Source organism: Rattus norvegicus, chromosome 7, assembly GCF_036323735.1.
Source record: "Rattus norvegicus strain BN/NHsdMcwi chromosome 7, GRCr8, whole genome shotgun sequence".
Lineage (NCBI taxonomy): Eukaryota > Metazoa > Chordata > Mammalia > Rodentia > Muridae > Rattus > Rattus norvegicus.
Window position 1 is genome coordinate 9,685,776 of NC_086025.1, and position 24,616 is coordinate 9,710,391.

The 24,616-nt window shown below is 54.5% G+C and overlaps 1 protein-coding gene across 3 annotated transcripts; it reads left to right on the top strand.

Annotated features, from left to right (window-relative positions):
- The first annotated feature begins 4,609 nt into the window (after nucleotides 1-4,609).
- Nucleotides 4,610-15,752, top strand: Mknk2 (MAPK interacting serine/threonine kinase 2). 3 transcript variants are annotated; one of them, XM_063263174.1, is made up of 14 exons: nucleotides 4,610-4,816; nucleotides 4,935-5,051; nucleotides 8,986-9,073; nucleotides 9,165-9,266; nucleotides 9,347-9,444; nucleotides 10,960-11,039; nucleotides 11,227-11,300; nucleotides 11,520-11,624; nucleotides 11,707-11,762; nucleotides 11,872-11,967; nucleotides 12,178-12,372; nucleotides 12,811-12,975; nucleotides 13,361-13,404; nucleotides 13,632-15,752. In XM_063263174.1, exons 2-14 carry the CDS (start codon nucleotides 5,001-5,003, stop codon nucleotides 13,855-13,857), a joined length of 1,380 nt encoding a protein of 459 aa, XP_063119244.1. In that variant the 5' UTR covers nucleotides 4,610-4,816; nucleotides 4,935-5,000; the 3' UTR covers nucleotides 13,858-15,752. The 3 variants fall into 3 exon arrangements, with proteins under 3 accessions (XP_063119244.1, NP_001011985.1, XP_063119245.1); NM_001011985.2 differs by having other exon boundaries at nucleotides 4,690-4,774; nucleotides 13,632-15,750; XM_063263175.1 differs by lacking the exon at nucleotides 4,610-4,816 and having other exon boundaries at nucleotides 8,924-9,073.
- Nucleotides 15,753-24,616: the final 8,864 nt, after the last annotated feature.

Genomic DNA, 24,616 nt, shown 5'->3' on the forward strand with positions numbered 1-24,616 from the left:
TACCTTTTCTAAGGGTGGCTAAGGATGCTCAATAACAACAACCTACTGGCTAGAGTTGGCGCTGGGCCCTAAGCCCCTAGAATTCTATTGGCCCGGCAGCTGGGCCCCGCCTCCGTCACGGAAGAAGAGGTCCGGAATGGCTGGAGCAAATGCGTTGCCTGGTGACTGCTGCCTTCTTGGTATCAATCTTGCTGCAGATTGGGCTGTGGACCAGCAAGGCAGGACACATATCTGTTGTACCTTCCACAGGCCTGTTAAAACCAGGGGACACGGACGTCGAGCCTGGATCCACCTCCTGCTAGCTGCCAGGGCCCGTCTCAGTTTCTTCCTCTGTGCAGCCAGGCAGGCCGCAAGATGTGACTGCCAGTTTAGGAGCGTAAAGGGCCAAAACTGGTCACCTTACATGACTAGAAGTCACGAGTCTGACGAGGGTTAAAAAATAAGGTCAGCATGGCTGGGCTAGTCCCTGCCTGCGGCTCTGGCACTTGTCCCTGTGTGGAGAGAACAGCGGTCTTGCTTCCTCCCTCTCTCCAAACACAGAGTCTCCCTGACTCTGCTGTGAGCTTCTGTTTCCCTTTGAGGAGGACCCCACAGTGACACTGGGCTTTGGATAGATAATCCAGGATCTTCCTCAGCTCAAGTTTCTTTGCTCAAGCCCCAGGAGGCGATGTGGAACAACCCTCCCAGTACCTCATGGCACAGTAAAAGTCACAGTCCCCATGCAAACTCCAGGTCCCTGCCAGAAAGGACCAAGTGTCCAGGGTCTGGGTCAGAGGAGGCAGAGAGGAGGACATGGGACTGGCCAGTGACTGGTTCACCAGTCACTAGGACAGGGAGCTGGCTTTGAACCAACGGCTGTGCCAGTCCTTCCCAGCCATCCTGCACAGCCCCTGTTACTCCCTTAGGGACAGCAAGCGCAGAGCTGGACTCCAAAGGAGGTGGGCCTTGTGTGGTGTGATCTGGTCAGGAGGACAAGGCCCTAAGGCTGCCAGGACATTCACAGCCTGGTCAGACCTGGCACCCTGGTCACGCCCACTGCTCCCAGGCTTCTCCCCACCCCCAGCATAGGACACTGACAGGTCCAGGTTCTGTCCTTACTCTGCGCAGCGACTGGGACAGTAAAGTATGAAGTCTGGCTTGCTTGCACGCCTGTCACCCCACTGGGGCACACTCACTGGGCTGTCTAGGGGTAGAGTGCTGGGGTGAGTGCCTGGAGGTTCAGAATACATTGCACAAACCCTACCACCTCAGCCCTAGGTGGTTATTCTGATCCTGGAGTCTTCCCGAACACCTCCTTGGTGTTCATGGCTCTGTATGGGGTCCCCTGAGCCTGTTGTGACAGCCTTACCCCTCCTCCCAGGGTATGTGGGGATTTTGCAGTGCTCCTAGGACCAGCTCCACAAAGCTGCGCCAAAGGCACAGCGCTGGCTCGCACTTATGAATGTGGACAGAAACCAAGGGAAGGGAAAACGGATGCACATGGCGGTGGGAACACAAAGCAGGCAACACAGCCGGATACCGGAGGCTGGGAGAATGTGATGGCCCATTCTTGTTACCCCAGAACAGGAATGGCTGAGGCCAAAGAAAGCTTGGCACTAGACTGAGCTAAGCAAAGTCCCTGTCTCAAAAACATCCAACAAACAAAACCACAAGGGGCTGGGGGCGTGGTCGGGGAGGAGCCCCTGCCTAGAATCCCCCAGTGAGGAGCTGGGGGCGTGGTCGGGGAGGAGCCCCTGCATAAAATCCCCCAGTGAAGGAGTTTTTAGGACGTGGCTCAACAATGAGTTCTGCCCTAGCAGGTTGAAAGGTTTGGCTTACATTCCTAACACGCTGGCAAGGAAGGAAAGAGATCTGAGGAGCCAGCCTGTTAGGAATGGGGCCAAGCGATGCAGGAAACTGAGGCTCTTTGCCTGAGGCCCCACCTCATTTCCTGTTTTTCTTCCCTCTGTAAGATCTCCCTAAGAGTCTGCTTGAACCTACCTCTTTGGTGGTCCCGGTTGGGCCTAATACCTTGGACAGTTCTAACACCTTTCCAAGGTTGGCCACATCCCCTGGGAACCTGGAGTCCAGAAGTAAGCCTAGGACTGTCCCCATCTTCCTGCCTGTCCTGCCATGTCTGCCCTTCATTCAAGCTAGACCAACCCATCACCTGGCTAGTCAAGCCTAGTCTGGAAGGACAGAGGAAACAAAGAGTATCTATCACACAGGCTTCCTGCAGACATTCCTTTCCAAAGAACCAGTGACCTCCTCCTGGGGAAGAGCTGAGCCAGGAGGGGAAGTCAGGCCCTCTTGTCACTCCAGCTCCCAACCCCCATGCTGGGAGGCCTCTGAGAGTCCCACACCGCTGGGAGCCTGGCTTGGAAACAGGCAGCTGGAGGTAGAGACTTGACAACATGTTGGCAGCTTGCCCAGGCATAGCAGGGCAGAGTTGAGTGAACAACTCCCAGGCCCTGCCTGGTGCCTGTGAGATGGACATCCCCTTCCTGTTCCTACTGGCTGCCCTTTCTAGAGAAAAGCGTGGTGAAAGGCGGCTCCCTCTGAGTAACCCTGTAGACTCCAGGTGACTATCTGCAAGACATACTTGGCTGTCAAACTCACAGAACTTCTTGCACAGAATGTGCACACTGCAGGGGCCACACACCCCAATTCTGAAGGTTTAGCCTCCTGCCTGGGGAGAACTCCAAGACGAAGTGACCCAGCCCCAGGAAGCAGCTTTTTTTTTTTTTTTTTTTTTTTGGTTCTTTTTTTCGGAGCTGGGGACCGAACCCAGGGCCTTGTGCTTCCTAGGCAAGCGCTCTACCACTGAGCTAAATCCCCAGCCCCAGGAAGCAGCTTTTTATATTCCTGGACTTCCCTATTCAGAGTAAGGGGCTCCTGGGGGAGGGGGGTCTCAGGACCCAACTGGAGCAGTGAGGGCACTGGCTCTGTATTAGGGCACAGAACTGCCACCTTAAGGAGGGCTTTGCAGGGGCTGGGGATTTAGCTCAGTGGTAGAGCGCTTACCTAGGAAGCGCAAGGCCCTGGGTTCGGTCCCCAGCTCCGAAAAAAAAAAAAGAAAAAAGAAAAAAAAAAAAAAAAAAAAGGAGGGCTTTGCAATTTGGCTTTTCTTCCCAGCATCGCAACTAAACTGCCTGAAACAAAATAGCTTAGGCTTCGTGCTGCCATCAGTGTAAACAGCTGACCCAGGTGGGCCACGCTTGAATGTGGTGTCAACCTCCTGTCTCAGCCCCACACCAGGGATTTTCCTACCATTTTATTTGAGTTGTTAGTTTGAGATAGGGTCTAGCTAGATAGCCCCAAGTTACAGAGACAGGCTAGCCTCGAATTTGAAGCAATCCTCCTGTCTCCTGTGGACACACACACACACACACACACACTACAGCTACCACACAGGTGGAAGAAGCTATTTCTTTTATATGTGTCCCAGGAACGGACTCAGGTTATATTTGGTGGCAAACTACTTTAACAGTCGAGTAGAGATCCTTGTTTGTGTCTGCCAGGAAATTATTTCTCTGACTGCCTTGGGCTTGAGTTCTGCCCTCTGCCCAAATAGGTCCAGGTAATGAACCTTGTGCAGGCATGACAGTCTGAATTAGAGACAAACATTTCTGCAAATGCAATCACTAACAACGACAGTGAAGCCGGGAGCCAGACAGATGACTCAGAAGTTAAGCCAACCTGTTACTTTTACAGAGGGCCCAGGGTTTAGCCCAGCACCCACATCAGGCATCCTGTAACTCCACCCCTCTTCGGACTTTACAGGCACCTACATGCACACGGCACACTCACACCGACGAGGGCGCCGTGTGAGCGCACACAAACACAACCAAGTCCCTCAGCAGAGGATGATGGTAAAAACTTGTAGACAAACTACCCTGGAGAGGGAATGCCTCTTTGTGCAATAAAGTAGCCAAGGCAGCAGACACAACACAGTCTGGCAGAATCGGGAATGCTCGCCCCTTCTTGTCCCAGCCATCCCCACCGAGGGCTCCAAGAACCCAAGAGGTTCAAGAGGGAACCATGACGGATTGCAGGGCATCAGTGTTCCTAGGTAAAATTAGGGCGGGCTTGCCCTCCTTCTGCAGCTGACCACGGTACCCGGCTCAAGGACAGGAACCAGAACCTTTGTAAGTGCGCAAGTCTGTGGGCCACCTGTGAGACGGGAGAAGACGGCCTCACCGCCCAAACTGAATTCTTCAATGCCCTTCTGCGCAGGCGCAAGCGGCTCAGGACGCCGTCCACAAGCCGCTCTACTACGAGCATCCACACATACATCAAGCAGCAGCATTCGTGTATCTTTCCACGCCCCGCCTCGCCATGGGAGCGCGCAGCCTCACTGGATGCTCCGCGCGCCACTTCCCTCAGAGTCTCCCCTCCCCCACCCCGAGCTCGAAGTGCGCAGCCACGTTTCGGCGTCGCTCACACGCTCATTGCGCAGCCCCACTCCGCTCCCCTCTAAGCTCCGCCCCTTAAGGGGGAGCACGCAGCCGCATTCTGCAACCCCTGCCGTTCTCTTCTTGCCGCGGCCCTTGACGCCCCTGGAAGCTCCGCCTCCTCTGTTCCCTGAGAAGGGCGGAGACTGACGCGAGGGGCGGGGCAACTCCGGGACCGCGCCTATAAAAGTGGCCGCGCCGGCCGCGCGCGCGGCTCCTCTCGGCGGCAGCGGCCCAGTGGAGGGGTCCGCGGTGGCGCTGGTGGCGGCGGAGGCGGTGGCGGTGGCCGTGGCGGCGCTGTTCCCCGCGCAGTCCTCGGAGCGGGGTCCGGGCTGTGTGAGGTGAGGTGACCGCTCTGCGACCCCGGCCGGTGTCCGACCCCGGTGAGCGCGGCGCCAAGGGCGACATTCTCCGAGGGAGGAGGGTAGCCCGAGCCGGGCGCGGGAGCTCCGCCGGCCGAGTGCCCCTCTCAGCCTCGGTCCTTTGTCTCCTCCGCCGCAGGGTCGCCTCCGAAGCCGTCCCCCGGGCCCCGCGTCCCCTCCCCCGCTGGCGGGGCCCGGACTGAAGATGGTGCAGAAGAGAACAGCCGAACTTCAGGGCTTCCACCGTTCGTTCAAGGTGAGGGGTCCTGTCCGGGGGTCCCATTGCAGCGACGGGTGAGCAGAGCCTACCCGGGAGGCCGGTGCTGGGCCTGGGAGGGGTGCTTGCATTAGACTTCTGTGCTGGAGGTGGTGGGGGTCAGCAGGCCGCAGCCCTGTCCCTAGCAGCCTAGTAGCTCTCTGTTCTAGGGCCCCCCCACCCCCACCCCCAGGCTTGTGATTGGTGGCTCTGTGTCCCTTGCAGTTAGCCCGATCACAGTCCTGTCTTATCATCTGTTTCTGTGTTGATCCTAGGCAAATCTAGTGTTTCTGTTCCTTGCAACTTCAGGCCTGCCTGGTGCTGGTTGGGAGAGTCAGTAAGCTGCAGCCTTGCTTCTAGCTCCCTACTAACTCTTCATGAACTGCTCCAAGCTCCCCTGTGATCTGTGGTTGTGTCCCTTGCAGTTTCTCAGACTGGTCTCTCCTACTTTTGTATGTGGTCTCAGGTGAACTTCACATTTGTCCCCTGCAGTGTTTACTTGTTGCAGGCTACACCCGGTCCCCAGTTGCCTAGTAGTTCTCTCTTCCAAGACCCACTCCCACCCCTGATTGGTGGCTCTATGTCCCTTGCCTTCAGCCTGGTCTCAGTCTTGTGCTCCCCACCCCACTTTGTGTATGTGGTCCCACACTTCCCGTGCCTTCCCCCAGTGTTGGCCTTGTTCTGGATTGGAGCATATCAGCAGGCCATAGCCCTGCTACTAGTTCTTAGCTGCTACTAGTTCTTTATTTCATGAGCTCCCCTAGGCTGGCTTGTGATCAGTGGCTATATGTTCCTTGCAGTCTCTCAGCCTGGTCTCCCCTACTTCTGCGTATAGTCCCAGGGAAACCCTGTGTCTGTCCACTGTAGCCTGGAGCTGGCCATGTGCTGGTTGGTTGAGATCAGCCAGGCTGAAGCCTTGTGGGGAAACCTGGGCTTTGCCCCACTGTAACCTCCACATTTGGTGGTTGCATGTGGAGACCTTCCCTCAAGACAGCCCAGGCCCAAAGTGTTACTTCCTATCATCAGAACAGGAAGTCTCTGTAGTGTTATTAAAGGTGGCTGGGTGAGTCTTATCGTAAATTAGTGATTCTGGGGGTGGTGAAGGTGGGCAGGTGGGGCCTGTCCTGTCCTAAGGGACGCAGTGATGTCAGCCTGCCCACCCCACCCAGAAGGCTGGATTATGTAATGGCTTCCTGGGACAGGGACCTGTTGCCCTGTAGAGAGGCAGGAGTGTGTGTGTTGCCTGCACCTCTGTGGGAGGAGCATGCAGATAGGGAAGAATTCCCAGGCCTGTCCAGCCAGTGCCCTGGCCAACTGCCCCACCCCTGCCCCAAATGTCTGTTATCCTTGGCCGGCTTGCTTTGGGGCTGAGCAGTAATGAGAGATGAATCTGAGAATGCCACCTACAGTGGTTTTTTTTTCCTCCTGGGGCTCTGTGTGAGCCTAGACGGTCAGCAAGGCCGCCAAAGCAAACTCTAGCTTTCTGGATGGTTCGAGCCACCTCCTGCCAGGCCTGCTGACTCAAGGCCCTCAGCCAGACCCAGGGGAGGCTGGCTGGACTAGGCCAGACTGCCCACACAGCACTTGGGACTGCAAGCTGCCCTCTGTCTGGCCACTGTGGGGCTCTGCTCAGAGCAGAGACTGTGGGGAGGCCTGGCTGGTAGGTGGCCCTGCAGGTGACCAGGGGCTGGTACCTCGAACCCCTCCTGGAACCCCACTCTACGTGACTGATTCCTTGGAGCCAGGCCACTCTCCTTGGGTACCCTCTGTCTGCAGCTATGCAAAGAGCACATACCTGCCAGTCCTCTTGGCTTTAGTTACCTGGGTTTCTGGTTTTCTTTCTGGAGTTTTAAGAGGTACTGGGGCCTCATGCCTGCCAGACAGGTGCTCTACAGACTCAACTAGAGCCCAGCCCTGTTTTCCTGTCTTTAATGTGCAAGTTGGGGGACTGTGGAGTAGACTGGGGGCTCGGGGGGGAGGTCTCCCTAAGGGGTGTGCTCCAGTCAGCCAATACCTTTGCTGGACTCTAGCTGTCCCATGTGTCCCAGTCTTCAAGCAGGGGGACAGGGACTGTAATGTCAGAGGTTCTGCTGGGTCTCTGTCACCCTTGTAAGGTTCCCAGAGTTGGGGACAGCTGCCTTCTGTCCCTGTCTCTCATCATGACAGTCCACCCAGAGAAAGATCACCAGGCTATGGGCATGGAGTAGGTTCCCAGGCTAACCTTTGGTCTCAAACCTGGTTTACCCTCCCTTCTCATAAGTTCACCAACCCCCCCCCCATCTTGTGGGTACACTGAGCCTTGCAGGCCCCAAGTTTTTTTTTTTTTTTTTTTTTTTTTGGTTCTTTTTTTCGGAGCTGGGGATCGAACCCAGGGCCTTGCGCTTCCTAGGCAAGCGCTCTACCACTGAGCTAAATCCCCAACCCCGCAGGCCCCAAGTTTTATGAGGGCTCTGGGGTTGTGTGCCCTCTTCCCATGAACTGCTAGGGTGCCCCTTTTGTGCCAGCCTCCTAGTGGTGATTCTCTGTTGGCAGCAGAACAATTTGCAAGGTCCAACACGGCTCTCCGTCTGTCTGTCACTGCTCTCCAGGTATCTGGCTCTCTTGGTACCTTGGGGTCTCCCTAGGATTTTGTGGAGAGACTTTTCTCTCAGATAACCCTTTTGTCAGCCCGTCCCACTCTGAACATCCAGAAAGGGGTGTGACTTAACCCACGTTCCCCACCCCCCACTCACAGCTCATGCCTTATTCCCTGGATGGGTTGTCCCTCTGAAGCTAGAGTTTGCTTCAGTTTCCCAACGTGCACACGACACCACCAAGGTGCCAGCAGCAGCCATCATAAAGAAGGGTTTTGTTTCAACATGTTCCTGTTCAAACCAGGTTTCTATGGCTTTCAGCTCCCACCTCTCCTAAGCAGTCTTAAGGTCTTCCACATATCTAGCAGCAGGGTCCTTTGGGGCCCTACTTGAGCTTTAGGTGTGAATTTGAACTCTGGCCACCCAGAGAAGGCTCCTTAGACAGTGCAGGCTGTGGATGCGGCATGGCCCTGTACAGACATTCCAATGGGTCCCTTGTTTGTTAGCCCTCTTGCCAGTGGCTACGGGTACCAAATTGGTGGCCCCTGGAGATAGGACCCTGAGGTGGTCCTCAGAGATAGGAGGCTTTGGATGTACAGAGCAAGTTGAAAGGGGCCCTGCCCTGACCTCTGGAGCCTCCCACACTCAACCACTGCTTTCACAGTCACTGGAGATCAGAGCTTGCAGCACAGGGAGAGGTGATGTTGTCCCGTGCCACAGGCAAACTGAGGCCCAAAAGCCAAGGGTGTGGTCCTGAGATAACCTAGGAGGCTGTGGGAAAACAAGCTGACAACCCTGCCCTAGGCTCTGCTGCTGCCCCCACCTTTGATCCCATGCCTGTCCCTGAGGTCAGCCCTCAGTCAGCTGGCTGGACAGCCGTCCCCATGCTACCCATGAGCAGATGAGGCAGGCCATGTGGCTTAGACTTCCTGTCAGTCAGCCCCAGGCTGGGAGAGGAAGGTCACGTTCCCTACAGTCAGGAGACAGGAGCCCTTAGTTCAGTGACATGGCTGGGTCATTCTCTGTGGCGTGTCCCTGGCTTCCTACCCCATGCCAATAACAGGAGCAGGTGACAAACACAGGACCCACTGTCTCATAGTAAAGCCCCTGAGTTGGGATTCTGTGATCTCCTAGGGACTGCCTCCCACAGCCCCCTGCCACTGAGGCCCTGAGACACTTGTGTGAAGGCCCTTGCACTGGGTGAGGTGGGTCAGTCACAGAATACTGCAGCCTGCGTTCTGGTTGGGTGGCAGCTGCTCTCGGTCTCAGCACTGTGACATGGAGTGATCATTTGTCCAGGTTGCTGCATATTTGGGGCATTCTGGCAGGACCGCCCTGAACCACATGTTCCCCTTCAACAGGGGCAGAATCCTTTCGAGTTGGCCTTCACCTTAGACCCCGCCCAGCACGGGGACTCTGACTTCAGCCCGCAGTGTGAAGCCCGACCTGGTGAGCACCCAGGAGGTGGGCAGGCCATGGGGGTCTCTGGGGAGCTAGGCTAAGCCAGACCACATACCGTCTGGGTCTCCGTCCTCTGCAGACATGCCTTCCAGTCAGCCCATCGACATCCCAGACGCCAAGAAGAGAGGCCGCAAAAAGAAGCGCTGTCGGGCTACTGACAGCTTCTCAGGCAGATTTGAAGGTGAGCTACAGAGAGGTGCAGGTCCCACTGGGGAAGGGACACTGAGCTACAAGCCCCTCACCTCTCCTCTCGTACCTCAGATGTCTACCAGCTGCAGGAGGATGTGCTGGGGGAAGGGGCCCATGCCCGTGTGCAGACCTGTGTCAATCTCATCACCAACCAGGAATATGCTGTCAAGGTAAGCCGGGGTCCACCCCCAGAGGCCAGTGGCCTTTGAGTCCCCAGATGCCAGCCTCAGAAAACCAGTGTCTAAAAATGGCCCCAAGACTTGTGACTCAGGCCACCCTGGGAATCCAGGTCAGACCTGGAGTCACAGAAAGGCACAGTGACAGCTGGCCCTTGATCACTCCATGTTCTGGAGGCCATGCTGGCCCACATGCCCCTGAGGCCGGGCCTCTGCCTCTAAGGATGACTGGCCTAAGGGAGGCTTACAGAAGTTGAAATGCTGACACTGAAATCCTGAGGTGCTGTGTGCCTTTGCCACTCCTGTGTATACCTAGAGCCTTGCCAGGCTCTGGTGTAGCCTACTGACCCTGTAGGGCCAACCAGTCACCCCCATGTCCGGGGAAGCTTGGTGACCTGTCTGGGAGGGGCTACCCCCCTGGATAGTGGCTTTCTGCATCTGAGGGGACAGGGAAGAACCAAAGGAAAGAGTCACTTTGGAAGTTAGGGTGTCAGCGCGGCAGTCCCTGTTCCTGGGCCCCAGGCAGGTGCTTAGGTGGCTGCTTTCCTCCTAGTAACCCTGCAGGGTGGGCAGCCTTATCAGGAGGACGGCAGACTGGGCTGTATTGGCTACATGGTGGCTTCCCCCTGCTATGAGTGACTGATGGGCTGCAGAGGACTGGGGTGGGGTGTTCCTGCTGGTGTCCTCAGTGGTCACTGACACCTGGTGCAGTGAGAGGTGATGACAGCAGCACAGGAGATGGTGAGGATGGAGGCTGTGGTGGCTAGAGGACATTAAGGCACCAATGGCATAGATCCCAGAGGGGACACCAGGGAAGTCCATTCTACTGCCAGGAAGGATGGAGGTTTCTGTGGAGTCGTCCCCAGCCTCTTCAAGGGTAGGGGTGAGGTATGCTAGTTTGATCGACAGTGTTTGGGCCACCCTGCAGATCTGGCTTTTAGTGATGGAAGGCCCCTTGCTGGAAAGGGTGTTTATTACCAAATAACCAGGACAGTATCCTGGCACTGGGATCCTGCTTCCTCCACCTGCTGAATGAGGGGGCTGTCAGGGTGTCCACCTGGGAAGGGAGAACCAGGGACTCCTCTTCTCTGAGAGCAAAGGTTCTACAGGGACAGCATCTTTTGGGCCTTCTATCTACAGGGTGCAGTGGAACTGGTCTACTCTGAGGCCAGGTGCCCAGAAAAGAGAAGGCAGGTCTTGGTGTGGTACCGGCTGGGCCAGCAGCCAGGTGGCCGAGTGCTGCCTTGTTGAGTGGATCATGTGAGAGCTGAGCCTGCTTGGGTAGCAACTACCCAGTGGAGGAGCTCTTGGGTCAGGGTGGAGAATGGGCTGCTTCCTCTCTCTCTACCTGAGCTCTCCTGAGCAACAGGATACCTTGACTATGTGCTAACACTGCAGTCTGACTTCTAGCACGTTCCAGACCCAGGGCTGCAGAGTTCATACAGGGTTCAGGGGGCCTGTGGGAGACTGGGCAGCTTCTCCAGGTGCCGTGTCCTCCCCGCATTGCAGATCATTGAGAAGCAGCTGGGCCATATCCGCAGCAGGGTGTTCCGGGAGGTGGAGATGCTGTACCAGTGCCAGGGACATAGGTAAGGTGGCCTGCCCAGGCTATCTGGCCAGAGCCCATCACCTCAGCAGGGCATGGGCTGGGCTCAGCCAGGAAAACAGGCTTTCCATGGCCACATGGCTCCATGAGGGTATCACCTTCTGGGCTGGGCAGCAGGTGCTGAGGGCCTCAGGGTGCCTCAGTTTCTTTCCTCCCTCCTCCCAACCCAGGAATGTTCTAGAACTGATTGAGTTCTTTGAGGAGGAGGACCGCTTCTACCTGGTGTTTGAAAAGATGCGTGGTGGTAGGTGCTGATTGGGGACTTGGGCTGGGAGCTGCTGACCATCGGAAGTACTGTCCATGGCCCAGCTTTGATATGGGAACTGGGGCTGTACTCTCCTGTCCCGATGGTCACAGCCCAGTGTTGGGCCCAAGGAAGCCCTAGGACATCCCTGATGGAGTGAGGCAGTGCCCAGAGCTGCTGGTCTGTGGAGGTGACCTAGCTCTCTCCCTGGCCTCACAGGATCCATCCTGAGCCACATCCACAGAAGGCGCCACTTTAATGAACTGGAGGCCAGCGTGGTGGTACAGGATGTGGCCAGTGCCCTGGACTTCCTGCATAACAAAGGTGTGGCAGGGGCTGTGGGGCGCCCTCAGGCCTAGTTGTTTTAGAGGTACCCACCCCTAATCTCCCCGCTCCACTTCCCTAGGCATCGCCCACAGGGACCTAAAGCCAGAGAACATCCTGTGTGAGCACCCCAACCAGGTGAGGCTGCCCGACCAGCACCCACCCAGGCTCTGCTACCGCCTGCCCCTGCCAGGCAGCTCGGGTGGAGAATGTGCAGCCGTTTCCACAGTGCCTGTCCTTTCCCCAGGTCTCGCCAGTGAAGATCTGTGACTTCGATCTTGGCAGTGGCATTAAACTCAACGGAGACTGCTCCCCCATCTCCACGCCAGAGCTGCTCACCCCGGTGAGGGCGGTAAAGGCGAGGTGGGCAGGCACTGAACTCAGGTGCCAGGCCAACTCTGCAGCTTCCCCTGCCAGCTTGGCCTTCCGCTTAGCAACAGCAGCTGGTTGGCTGGGCGGGGCTGGGGGTGTGGTCAGTACCATCACCTGCTGATCTGGGGATCCTCTGATTGGTTGGAGCTGGTGTCCTCCTGACTTGTGCCCGCCCTCACAGTGTGGGTCTGCGGAGTACATGGCACCCGAGGTGGTGGAAGCCTTTAGTGAGGAGGCCAGCATCTATGACAAGCGCTGCGACCTGTGGAGCCTGGGTGTCATCCTGTACATCCTGCTCAGTGGCTACCCGCCCTTCGTAGGCCACTGTGGCAGCGACTGTGGCTGGGACCGCGGGGAGGCCTGCCCTGCCTGCCAGGTATGTATGCCCTGCCTGTGTCCTCTCCCCAGCCTTCACTAGACTGTTTCTGGGCTCCCTGGGATCAGAAGTGGTGCTAACCCAAGGAACCCCCAGACCCAAGCCATTTCTTTCTCTTTTGTTGTCCTTCTCTTGAGTGTTCTGCCTGCTGTGTGTACGTGCACCATTTGAGAGAGCCCGGTATCTATTGAGGCCAGGAGTGGGTATTAGGTGCCCAGGGACCAGAGTTGCAAGTGTGGGCAGCCACGTGGGTGCTGAGAGTGAACCTTTGGTCCTACGCAGGGGCAGCCAGTGTTCTAAGCACCGAAGAGCCATCTGTGTGACTGTCTCCATTGTCCCCACACTGCCCTGTGCATATCACCACCCCACTGCCCTCATTAGGCATCTAAACGGGGCCAGGTCTGCTTTGGAGTGACTCTCTCCCACCTCCGTCCCCAGAACATGCTGTTTGAGAGCATCCAGGAAGGGAAGTACGAGTTCCCCGACAAGGACTGGTCCCACATCTCCTTCGCTGCCAAAGACCTCATCTCCAAGCTGCTGGTGCGAGATGCCAAGCAGAGGCTGAGCGCTGCCCAAGTTCTGCAGCACCCCTGGGTGCAGGGGGTGAGCCTTGGAGTCTGAAGGGGAGTGGGCCAGCCCAACTTGTGCTGAGCACGGGGGTTTCAGAGCAAGCATCCAAGAAGGGTCTAGCATTATGACTGGGAGTGGTTCCCTGTGGGGCTTGTGAGCCCCTCCCTCCCAGCTGAGAACTCAGCCCTCCCACTCCTGTGAGACCCCACCCCTCCAGGCAGCTTGCTCTTTGAATGCAGAAGGGTTGGGATCCCTGAGAGGCCCCAGCCCCAGGCCAGCATGGCTCACATGCCTTCTGGGGACAGTCTGCAGGGGCATATGACAGACTGTGTGGATGGGGTCTGCTTATTGTGTGCACTTGGGCCAGCGTTGGCCAGGCACCTCAAGTGCCGTCTGACCACCTGGCCTCTTCTTGCAGTGTGCTCCAGAGAACACCTTACCAACACCCTTGGTTCTGCAGAGGTGAGGCTGGAAGATCTTTCATTTTCCTGGGGCTCTAGGGCTCACCCTTAGCACTGAGCCCCTGAGCCTAGGTGGGGACCAGGCTCCTGAGCACTGTGATGTAGGAGGTGACCCAACAGCTCTGATTTGGGGTCTTGGTACCTGGAAGGGCCTGGAGTTGGGGTGGCACCTCCAGAAGGCTGCAGCGAAAGGTACACTCTGGTGACGGTGACCTGTCCTGTCCCCAGGAACAGCTGTGCCAAAGACCTCACGTCCTTTGCAGCTGAGGCCATCGCCATGAACCGGCAGCTGGCCCAGTGTGAGGAGGACGCTGGGCAGGACCAGCCTGTGCTCATCCGAGCTACCTCACGCTGCCTGCAGTTGTCCCCGCCCTCCCAGTCCAAGCTGGCCCAGAGGCGCCAGAGGGCCAGCCTGTCGGCCACCCCTGTGGTCCTCGTAGGGGATCGCGTGTGACCCCTACTAGCCCCAATGTACATATGCCCTTCAGGGCCTGAAGGCTAGGGACCTGGACACCCCACCCCTTGCCATCCCAGGTACCAGCTCAGCTGGGCCTCGGGGGTGTAGGGATCTGTTAGGGGGTGTCTTCTTTTCTCCCTGTCCTCACCCTGCCCCTGCCCCTGCCCCTTGGCTTTGTTTTGTTTGTTTTTCTTTTGCCGCTATTGAAAGCAAGTGCCCCGGAGGAGGGCGGAGGGTTCAGGCCAATCAGCCTGCACCCCACGATGCTCGCCTGTCAACTGTGAAGGTCCTGCCACCTGCGCCCCCACCTCCACTCCAGCCACTCTGCTGTCTTCCAGGGCTGGGGATCCCGCAGGGTCAGCACCCCACACCTCTACCCAGCCCTCAGGATTGTCAGGGACAGGCCCTCCTGGTGAGCACAGTGGTGTTTTGCCTCTCCCCACCAGAGCACCCTTGGGTCTGGGGTGGGGGCGGGGCTCCCTATCTTGGATAAAGACCTCTAGGGGGCAGGTGGATGGGGACAGTGCACTTGATTGACCCCTAGTCCCCATCGCCCATCTGCAGTGTCCCTTGGAGGGTTGACAATCAGAACCCCCTCCCAGGCTGCTTAGCTCCTTGCCCTGGGACAGGCCTACTGTTCCCAACTCCACTTCGGGGCAGAGCTGGAGGGGGACCCAGCCAGCTCCACCAAGGCAGGAGAGGTGCTGGGCAAGGCTCACATCAGCAAACATGGGGTCCCCACATGTCTCCCCACCCAGGGCACCCGAGTGCCCCTTCTCAGGGCTCAGCCTGACCAAGGCCACGTCCTGCCCCTGGGACTGGAGTTCTTACGCTCTCCTCGCTACTTCTGTTACCCAGAGCTGAGGCCATACCCAGGGGTTTCTCACCTTCCCTCTGCCCCCAAAGGGCAACGGCTCAGGTGTGCCTGCTTTCAGGAAAGGGTCGAAGCTGCCTTGGTCTCCCTCTGGACACCCAAGGGAGGCTGGGAAGGGATGCGGTGGCCCTGCAGTGCCCAGACCTAACTGCCCCGAGGCCTGTAGACTGTTCCTAGCCGAACTACTATGCAATACGAGTTCCCATTTTCTCCATGGCCCTGCTGGTCGGGGGCGGCTGCCAGGGGCCAGGCCACTCTGCCCTGCAACTGCTCAGGTGTCTACAGGGCAGCCCCTGGCCTCAAAAATCCTTGGTCAGGATTGTTTGTCAAGTTTAGTTTAGGCTTTTTTTTTTTTTTTTTAAAGAAATAATTTGACTTGCTTCCCTGTTCTTGAAGAGTACTTGAATGTCGGGGTCTGGTGGGTGGGGGCCTGGGGCACCCACTGCCCAGCATCCTCCACCCTCCTCCCTAGTCTCATAGGATCGTCACAGTGGAGGTGACATGCCTTCTCCAGTCCTGCCCCACTGCCCCACCTGCCTCTGTGGACACATTTCCAAAGAACCCCTAGAGGGTGGGGGGCTCCTAGGCATCTGAGTTCTCAGCCATCAGTATGACTCCTAGGCATCTGAGTTCTCAGCCATCAGTATGACTCAGCTGTCCTGTTGGGCACCTGAGGACTCAGCCCCTCCGCAGGTTCCTGAAGCAACCTGACTGGGCAGTGAGCAGCATTGACCCCACCCCCACTCCCCAAGCAGGGCTGTGATTTCCCGGGTCCCTCCAAGCCTGACCTGGAGGACGGGTGGTCAGACCCCTTAACTGTGAATGAGACATGATCCTGGGGTGGCTTGGCCACAAACCATGCTGAAATCTAAGAGACCTGTTGTAGAGTGGGGGACATGCAAGCACTTTCAACTCCATCGTACCAGGTGAACTGACCTCCGGACTCCTTTCCCACCAACTGTCAACGCCAGGATTTTGTATTGTTTTGTAAGGATTTAATAAAAGTCATTTAAAAATCTCTGTGCAGTGACAGCAGCAGAGGAGGTCAGCTGCCCTCAGGTCCTGAGTCCCTGGTTCTCTGGGCTCCTGCACACCCCTCTGGATGTGTCCCAGGGAGGTGACATCACCAGAGCGGAAACACCAGGCTAAAAGAAAAACAAGTATAGGGCGGGGACGCAGAGGGGCGTGGCTTCCCGGGGGTGGGGTGGGGGGGTGGGTGGTGGTGTCTTGTGGTGTGGCTGGATTCCACTAGCGAGGATTCTCTGGAAGACCAGGCTGGCCTCAAACTCTTGTAGTGGATGAAGATCTTGAATTTCTGACTATTTCCCTTCTACTTCCAAAGTGCTGGGGTGACCAGCGTGGGGCTCCGGACTTATGTGTCACCAGAGGTAGACCCAGTTGGGAATTCTATCGCATTGCCAGAGGCCTGCAGCCCTGAGTACCACTCCTGGATTCTCCAACACCAGGATTTTCCTGTCTCTCCATAGACAGCCATAGAAGAGGGAGGGCTCCACTAGTGCAACCTCTCCTAGGACGAGCTGTTCCTGGCAGGCAGCAGAGGGCAGAGAGCGGTCACCGCCCTAGTTGCCCGGGCCTGCTGGGGCGTGGTGCCACCTGGGCGGGTTACAGCTTGGCATGTGGCCCCTGAGTACAGGGAGACTGGGAGGGGCCGGTCTTGGCCCAAGCCAGCTCAGTGGATAGAAAGTTAGCTGCCCAGTTTGACTGAAGCACTGTAAAAAGGAAAAATAGAAGTGGGCCTCTGATTGCTACAGTACATGACCACCTCCCTGGCCTGCAGAAATTATCCCCTGACCTCTACACCCACATTCATGTTCAGTGTTAAGTAAATGAAAAAAATAAATGTTTTTTTGCTGGATGGTGGACTGGGAAACAGGCAGGCAGATCTCTGAGTTCCAGGCCAGCCTGGTCTGCACAGATACTGTCTCAAAGCAAATAAACATAAAAAGGGTACAGTGAGTTATGACTTGTGAGGCTGCGAGGACTCTGAGGACCTGCACTCTTGTGGACTCAGACGTGCACCCAGCATGCCAACGTCTCTAAGGCTGACCAGCAGCTTTGTGCTCAGCCAGCCTGACACACTCAGTATCAAATGACACAGAGGTCCTGTCTAGCAAGGGGGAAGGTAAGCAACAACACGGAAGGTTGTTTTCTGACATCCACACCAACCCCTGTCCAAAACAAAAATGAGCACACATCTGCACTGATCAATAAATGGGTAAATGTCACATAATAGACCAAAGACACTCATGGTGTCCTCAATGAGACAAACTGATATTTCAGGAGAGGTGACAAGTGGGCATGATGGGCAGCAGGGCACGATGGGCAGCATGGTGTTCGTGGAGGTCACCAGAGGAAGATTCTCTTTTGATGACTAAAGTTGCTTCATTAACAGGGGACATGGAGATCAGAGTGGAAAGAGGAAGTAGTTAGGGAAAGGTTTCTGGGGCCCAGAAAAACTGAGGGCCCCAGGAAGAAAGTAGGGGGTGGAGTCTTGCAAGGAGAACTGAAAGGCAGGATGGTCTGCCGTACAAGTCACAGCCTGTAATCAAAAGCTTGTAGACCCAGTCTGCCTGCGGGCTTCAGGCAATGGGGGTCATGGGAGTTAACAGCGCAAGAGGAAGTAGTCTTAAGTCACCAAAAGGGAACTGGGGGCAGAAAGGACTGGAGTCGGTCCTGATGGTGATGGAGATCACAGCAGGGAGTAGAGGCATCCAAGGGTTGTAAGAGGAAAAGAGAGATGGGAGAGAAGGCCTCCAAGGTTAAGGGTCAGGACAGAGACCTGCCCCCAGCTAGTGCAGGGGGCCTAGGCAAAGGATGTGTGTGTGTGTGTGTGTGTGTGTGTGTGTGTGTGTGTGTGTGTGTGTATGAGTATGCCTGTATATAAAATAAGTATTTTTTTAAATTTATTTCATGTATGAATACACTGTGGCTGTCTTCAGACACACCAGAAGAGGGCATCAGATCTCATTACAGATAGTTGCGAGCCACCATGTGGTGGTTGCTGGGAATAGAACTCAGGACCTTGGGAAGAGCAGTCAGTGCTCTTAACCACTGAGCCGTCTCTCCAGCCCCCAAAATAAGTCTTTTTTAAAAATTTCAACAAGAGGGGTTGGGGATTTAGCTCAGTGGTAGAGCGCTTGCCTAGGAAGCGCAAGGCCCTGGGTTCGGTCCCCAGCTCCGAAAAAAAGAACCAAAAAAAAAAAAAAAAAAATTTCAACAAGGGCTTAGAGGTGAGAGCTCTGACTGCTCTTCCAGAGGTCCTGAGTTCAATTCTCAGCAACCACCACATGGTGGCTCGCAACCATCTGTAATGAGATCTGATGCCCTCTTCTGGTGTGTCTGAAGACAGCTACAATGTACTTATACATATATAATAAATAAATAAATAAATAAATAAATAAATAAATAAATAAATAAATCTTTTAAAAAAAATTAGGGGCTGGGGATTTAGCTCAGTGGTAGAGCGCTTACCTAGGAAGCGCAAGGCCCTGGGTTCGGTCCTCAGTTCCGGGGAGAAAAAAAAAAAACCCATGAGAGAGTGGGGTGCAGCGGTGTTGCTCACAACTCCAGTAGTAGGGAGGTAGAGAGGAGGATGAGGACCCCCTATGCTAGGCAGCCTAGCCCATGAGGGGCCTTCAGGTTCCCTGGACAACGGAGGGTGTCTGGAGAGACAATGCCGCCCTCAGGCCTCCACAGGAGCGAACACATAATTGTCTCTTTTTTTTTTTTTCTTGGTTCTTTTTTTCGGAGCTGGGGACCGAACCCAGGGCCTTGCGATTCCTAGGCAAGCGCCATAATTGTCTCTTTTGTTTGTTTGTTTGTTAAGCCCTGGCTGTCCTGGAACTCATTTTGTTGACAAGGTTGTCCTTGAACTCAGAGATCCACCTGCCTCTTCCTCCTAAGTGCTAAAATTCAAGGAATGTGCTACCACCACCAGACTAAAATTTATTATCTATTTTAACTCAAAAAGTAATAGATGTTTATTAGTTATTTCACATGTATGCCTGGCAAACAGGTGCATGCAGTTCATGGAGGCCAGAAGAGGCCTTCAATCTTCAGACTCTGGAGTTACGGACTGCTGTGAGCCATTGTGTGAGTGCTGGGAATTTAACCCTGGTCCTCTGGAATCTCCTAGTTGTCTACCTTAAAAGGATAGATTATATCATAAACACTGAAACAGAGTTTTATGTTTGCATTCACAGTATGTTCAATAAATAAAATAAAACTTATTTTATGTACTTGGGTATTTTCCTGCATCTATATCTGTGTTCACCACAGCGTACATTACCTGCAGAGAGTAAAAAGGGGGTGCCACATCTCCTGGAATGGGACTTACAGGTGTTTGTGAGATGCCGCGAGGGTTCTGGGAAACGAATCCGAGTCCTCTGAGGGAACAGCCAGCGCTGTAAACACTAAACCACCCCACCCCCCAGCTCTGACCAAGGAGAGAAGCCTGAGTGCTTAGCCCTCCCTGGGCTTCATTCTATTCTTCAGTTGTTTTTGGTGACGTGTGATGGAATCAAGTTAGAGTAGAGGAAGGACCAGCCTCGCTGGTCAAAGCCTAGAAGAAATGAACTCGGGTTAGACCAGAAAGGTCATGGTGCTTGGCAAGTGTCACCTGACCTAGGCGACTCCCCAGTCTGGACGTTGGCTGGACGGTGGGGCCTGGAGGTCCTGGGTCTAAGTCTATTCCCCTCGGGGCGGGGCGCCCTCTTCCGCGCAGTTTGCTATGACGTCTTTGCAACATTTATTATTAAGACCCCTGCTTCGGAGGCTCCATTTCCCCATGGAGAATGTGATGGTAACAGCACTCCGTCTTTCCTACTTCAGTCTATCTTTTGTGAGGCAGCAGAAGCTCGGACTCACTCCATACTCTAGAGCTGACAAGCCTAAGTGCCTCAGAGCCCAGCAGCCTGCCTAGACGCAGGCCCCTCCAGAGGAACAGGACCCCGGGCCTCCTGCATACACAGTGTGTGCGCTTAACATATCTGAGCTTCACCCCGCAGCCGCCAACACTGCCCCACACTGGAACAACAGCACACAAAACCCCAGGAGCCTTCATCCTGGTGGAGTCAACAAAGCTCTCTCTATGTCCTCTGGAGAGAAGGAAAGGTGCCTTGGAACCGTGCCTCCTGGCACAGGTTCCCCGCCGTCTACCCAGGTGGCTGAAGCAGGAGGGTTGTGTGAGTTCAGCGTGGGCATCTTAGTGAGACTGTGACAAAATTAAAGGTAAGAATAGGTCTAGGGTGTGACCCAGCACCTAGCATGCGCGAAGGCCCTGGGAGCCAATCCACACCTTACACCTTACACGTGGTGCAGTGAGCTCCGGGGAGAGTGGTCCTCATGGCCCCTGAGGACTGGAGTTCAGGATCCCAGCACCAGTGCAAGACTCTGACTTGGTGGCAGACCCCTGTAACCCCAGAGTCAGCCACAAGAGGACACCTGGGGCTTTATGGCCACCCAGCCTAGCTGCCTCTGTGAGCTCCACTTGCACTGACAGACTTTACCTCGAAAAACAAGGTGGATGGGGTAGGAAGAAGGCAGCACTTAGGGGCACTTACAGATCTTCCAGTGCCCACACGGGCAGCTCACAGGGACAAGCCACTCAGCTCCAAGGCCACCCATAGCTGCTCCTGGCCTCCTCATGCACATACACATAAACAAAGCACAAATACGTTCTTTTTTTCTTTTTCTTTTTTTTTTTTTTTTGGTTCTTTTTTTCGAAGCTGGGGACTGAACCCAGGGCCTTGCGCTTCCTAGGCAAGCACTCTACCACTGAGCTAAATCCCCAACCCCACAAATACGTTCTTAAAGTGAATCAGGTGGAGACAGGTTGAGTAACGGAGCTTGTCCCCAAACCTCCTGTCCTGAGTTCAATTCTTAGAGTCCACATGACTCCTATAGATCGTCCTTTTTTTTTTTTCTTTTTCTTTTTCTCCCCCCCCCCCCCCAGAGCTGGGGACCGAACCCAGGGCCTTGCGCTCGCTAGGCAAGCGCTCTACCGCTGAGCTAAATCCCCAACCCCTAGATCGTCCTTTTATATCACTGTCACATTCGTGGTGTGGGCTGGGAGTGCTGCTTTAATCCCACACTCAAGACACAGAGGCAGAGAGGGCTCTGAGTTTACAGAGTGAGTTCTAGGGCAGCCAAGGCATTGATGAGAAACCCAGTCTTTAAATGGACAGGCAGGCAGGCAGGCAGGCAGACAGACAGACATTTTCTAAAATGACAAAGAAAGTCTCATGCTGAGTCTCAACCAAACACTTCTAGGGGCTGGTCTAGACCTCTGTCCTCTAGCAAGATGACAGAGACTGCTGGAAGATCAGAAAGAGACTTGTGTCTTTGTTTCGGTTCAAGCACCAATGCATGTCTCCCTGAGGAGATTCCCTAGAGCCTTGGCTGCTTCTGGAATGTTCTGGAAAATTCTAAGGTCTGGGAGACGTGTGTGAGACATACAACTGGGCAATTTCCTGGCATGCAGAAGGTGGAGACCAGCAATAATATTTAACACCACCGGAGGGGTGCAGGTCATCTCAAGAGCACAGCACAGCGTTTCTGTGGCACAAGGGGGCGCTGTAGCAGTTGGGGGAAAGGACCCTAAAAAGGCAGAAGGCTTAAGGGATGGGCCGTGCCAGCAACTCCTGCCGGGCCTCCGCTCTCAGCGCGCATTCCTCAGATCTCACACTTTCCTTCCTCTGGCCTCAGCCTCCCGAGCTAAGGTCATAGGCACATACCGCCATGCCTGGCTGAAGAAAAGGCAAGTCTTTACCCTGTTAACGTCAGTTCCTGGGCTCCTGGGATTTAAGCTTGCAACAGGGGACGAATATTTTTGTAAACTTTTGTTTGCAATGTTAGGCGTGTCAGTGACAAAGACCTCCCCTCCGAGCCACCTGCTCAACTCTTCCCTCGTGTCTGTGTAATTTTTTATTCTTTTTTTCTTTCTTTCTTTTTTTCAGAGCTGGGGACCGAACCCAGGGCCTTGTGCTTGCTAGGCAAGCGCTCTACCACTGAGCTAAATCCCCAACCCCTCTTTATTATCTTTTAAAATTACTGATTTTGAGCTGGAGAGATGACTTCGAGGTTAAGGGCACTGACTGCTCTTCCAGAGGTCCTGAGTTCAATTCCCAGCATCCACATGGTGGCTCACAACCATCTGTAATGGGATCGGATGCCCTCTTCTGGTGTGTCTGATGACAGCGACAGGAAATGAATAAAAGCCTTAAGAAAACACACTGACTTTTACTCCTTAATTTCATGTGCTTCAGTTGTTTGGCCCAGTGCTTGAGGAGGCTGAGAAAAATGGGGTCTCCTGGAGCTGGAGGAACAAAAGGCTGTGAGCCACCACGTGGGTACTTGGAACTGCACCCAGGTCCTCTGAAAGAGCAGCCACACCCAACCATACATGGATTCAAAAAGGGAATGAAAGGAGAATGTGGTGTGGTGGCCAGTGCCTGCCACAGTGGGAAGGAGGGCAAGAAGGATTTGGAATTGGATGTCATTTTGGCTACATAGTGAGTCCTTGGATTGCTGGGACTGCTTGAGATTTTTTGCCAGACAAAACAGAAAACAAAAAATAAAATCAAGTTATAAAAAAATGATATAAGGCTAATTGTTTTTCTAAATTCTAATTCTGTTGTGGACTTTTCGTTTTCCGTGAAGAATGAGTGCGTTAAAACGAATTCCACGGGGGTTGCGGATTTAGCTCAGTGGTAGAGCGCTTACCTAGGAAGCGCAAGGCCCTGGGTTCGGTCCCCAGCTCCGAAAAAAAAGAACCAAAAAAAAAACAAAAAAAAAAAAAAAAAAACGAATTCCACACTGCTAGCCTATGTCTAACACAAAGAAGCGCCGCATCTTCCATTCTGAATGCCTGCTCCGACTGTACACTATTCTACTCGCGAATTTTTACACACTTCCGTCTGCTTACCATTGGTGTGTAATGTTCTAATTTATTTGCAAATATTTAAAATATATAATATGGTTTATTTATAAAAAAAACAAAACAAGAATAAAACCCAGGAAAGCAGGGAGCATGTTGGTGTAGTGCTCCCTCTAGAGGTCATGGGTAGGGCTGATTACAGGAGAGAAGACACTGGAATTCATTAACACCCTTTAAAGAGGTTGGCAAAGGCCTGGCGGTGGTGATGTCACTTAATTAAAGGCGTGCTGCCTTTAATCAGAGCACGACGGAGGCAGAGGCAAGAGGATCTCTGAATTTCGGGCCAGCCTGGGCTACAGAGAGAGTTCCAGGACAGCCAGGGCTATACAGAGAGACCCTGTCTCAGAAAACAATGAAAAAACAAACAAGCAAGAAGGTTGACAGTGAAGCCTGAAATTCTGTCCCATGGGAAAGTGGGAGGTTTGCTTAGAACCCGACGCAGCCATGATACAGAGAAAGACACCTTCCGTAAAAGTGAGCAGAGGGAGCAAAGGCGATGATAATTAGTATTAGTGGTGCAGCCCAGGGGTGGAGCCCGGCCTAGAATTCCCCCAGTGAGGGGCTGGGGGCGTGGTCGGGGTGGAGCCCCACCTAGAATTTAGTGCCGCTTTGAACTCACCCCTTTCCTTCCACAAATAACTGAAGTCAGCATCCTAAAACTAAGGAAGAAACGCAAACGTTCTGTAAGGGAAGAGGGATGAGCACAAAAGAAATGTTCTGGGGGTTGGGGATTTAGCTCAGTGGTAGAGCGCTTGCCTAGAAAGCTCAAGGCCCTGGGTTCGGTCCCCAGCTCCGGAAAAAAAAAAAAAAAAGAAAAGAAAAAGAAATGTTCTGGGATCTGGGATCACAGAATCAGGCTGCAGTTTGAAGACATTTCCTGCCCATGCACCCTGTGCTGCCTTCTGTGGCCATTGCATTTGTGTTTTTCTCTTTGAATACTGTCTTCAGAAGGTTACTTGTCCTAATATCAGTTATGTCTGTCTAGTTGTTCGGTCTCAGTATATGTTCACATATGGAGCATGTTGCCCATCCCATGATGTGTTGAATCTAGGTTTCCAAAGATGTCCCCCAGGACTGCAGGGCTTGCCCCCTCCGTGTGTGTGTGTGTGTGACCCTGGCTGTCCTGGAGCTTGCTATGTAGACCAGGCTGACCTCGAACTCACAGAGGTCTTCCTACTTCTGCCTCTGAGTACTGGGACTAAAGGCGTGGGTCACCACAGTCTGTGCAGGACTTACAAGCATTCATGTAATGCTGCCACCATGTATGTATCAGGACATTCAGTTACAATCCTTCCCTGTCCACTGCTGTCTTTGACACTCCTATGTGTCCCAGTGATCCAATGAGTCACTATCAGGGGCTTTATAAGCACTTGAGGAGCAATGTCAGTAATGGCAGGTGTTTAAAGATGGCCTTCTAGGAGAGCCGCCCCAGCTTCAATGGAGGGAGAGTATGAGGGGAGAGCCAGCCCCTTCTTCATTGGTCTCTGTTGAACCTGTTTCAGGATGAGAGTCATGAGACTCAGGACTAAGGCAGTCACCTGGTGTTAATTAAACTGTGGAAACTTAGCTCTCCTTCCTCCCCCTCTGCCTCCTTGAGTAGCCTCGTCTACCTTTGAATTTGTGATCCTTCTGCCTCAGCATCTTCAGTGCTGGGGTGAAGGCGCAGGTGCTCCACACAGGGACTGTCCAGGGTAGCCACCTCCGATGTCCACAGCCAACGCTGTCCACCTGAGCCCGCTCAGGGCCGTGGAGGGGTTCCTGCTGGCTTCTGCATGCACAGCGCCTCTTCCTTGGGGGCAGGGTGCTGGTGTTTTACCCCAGTCTGCATTTTGGAGCCACAGAGCCCCACGTTTATACTTTTGGGGATCCCTGCTTTACAAACCTCTCACTGGCCCCACATGCCTGGGGATGGATTGACACTGTTC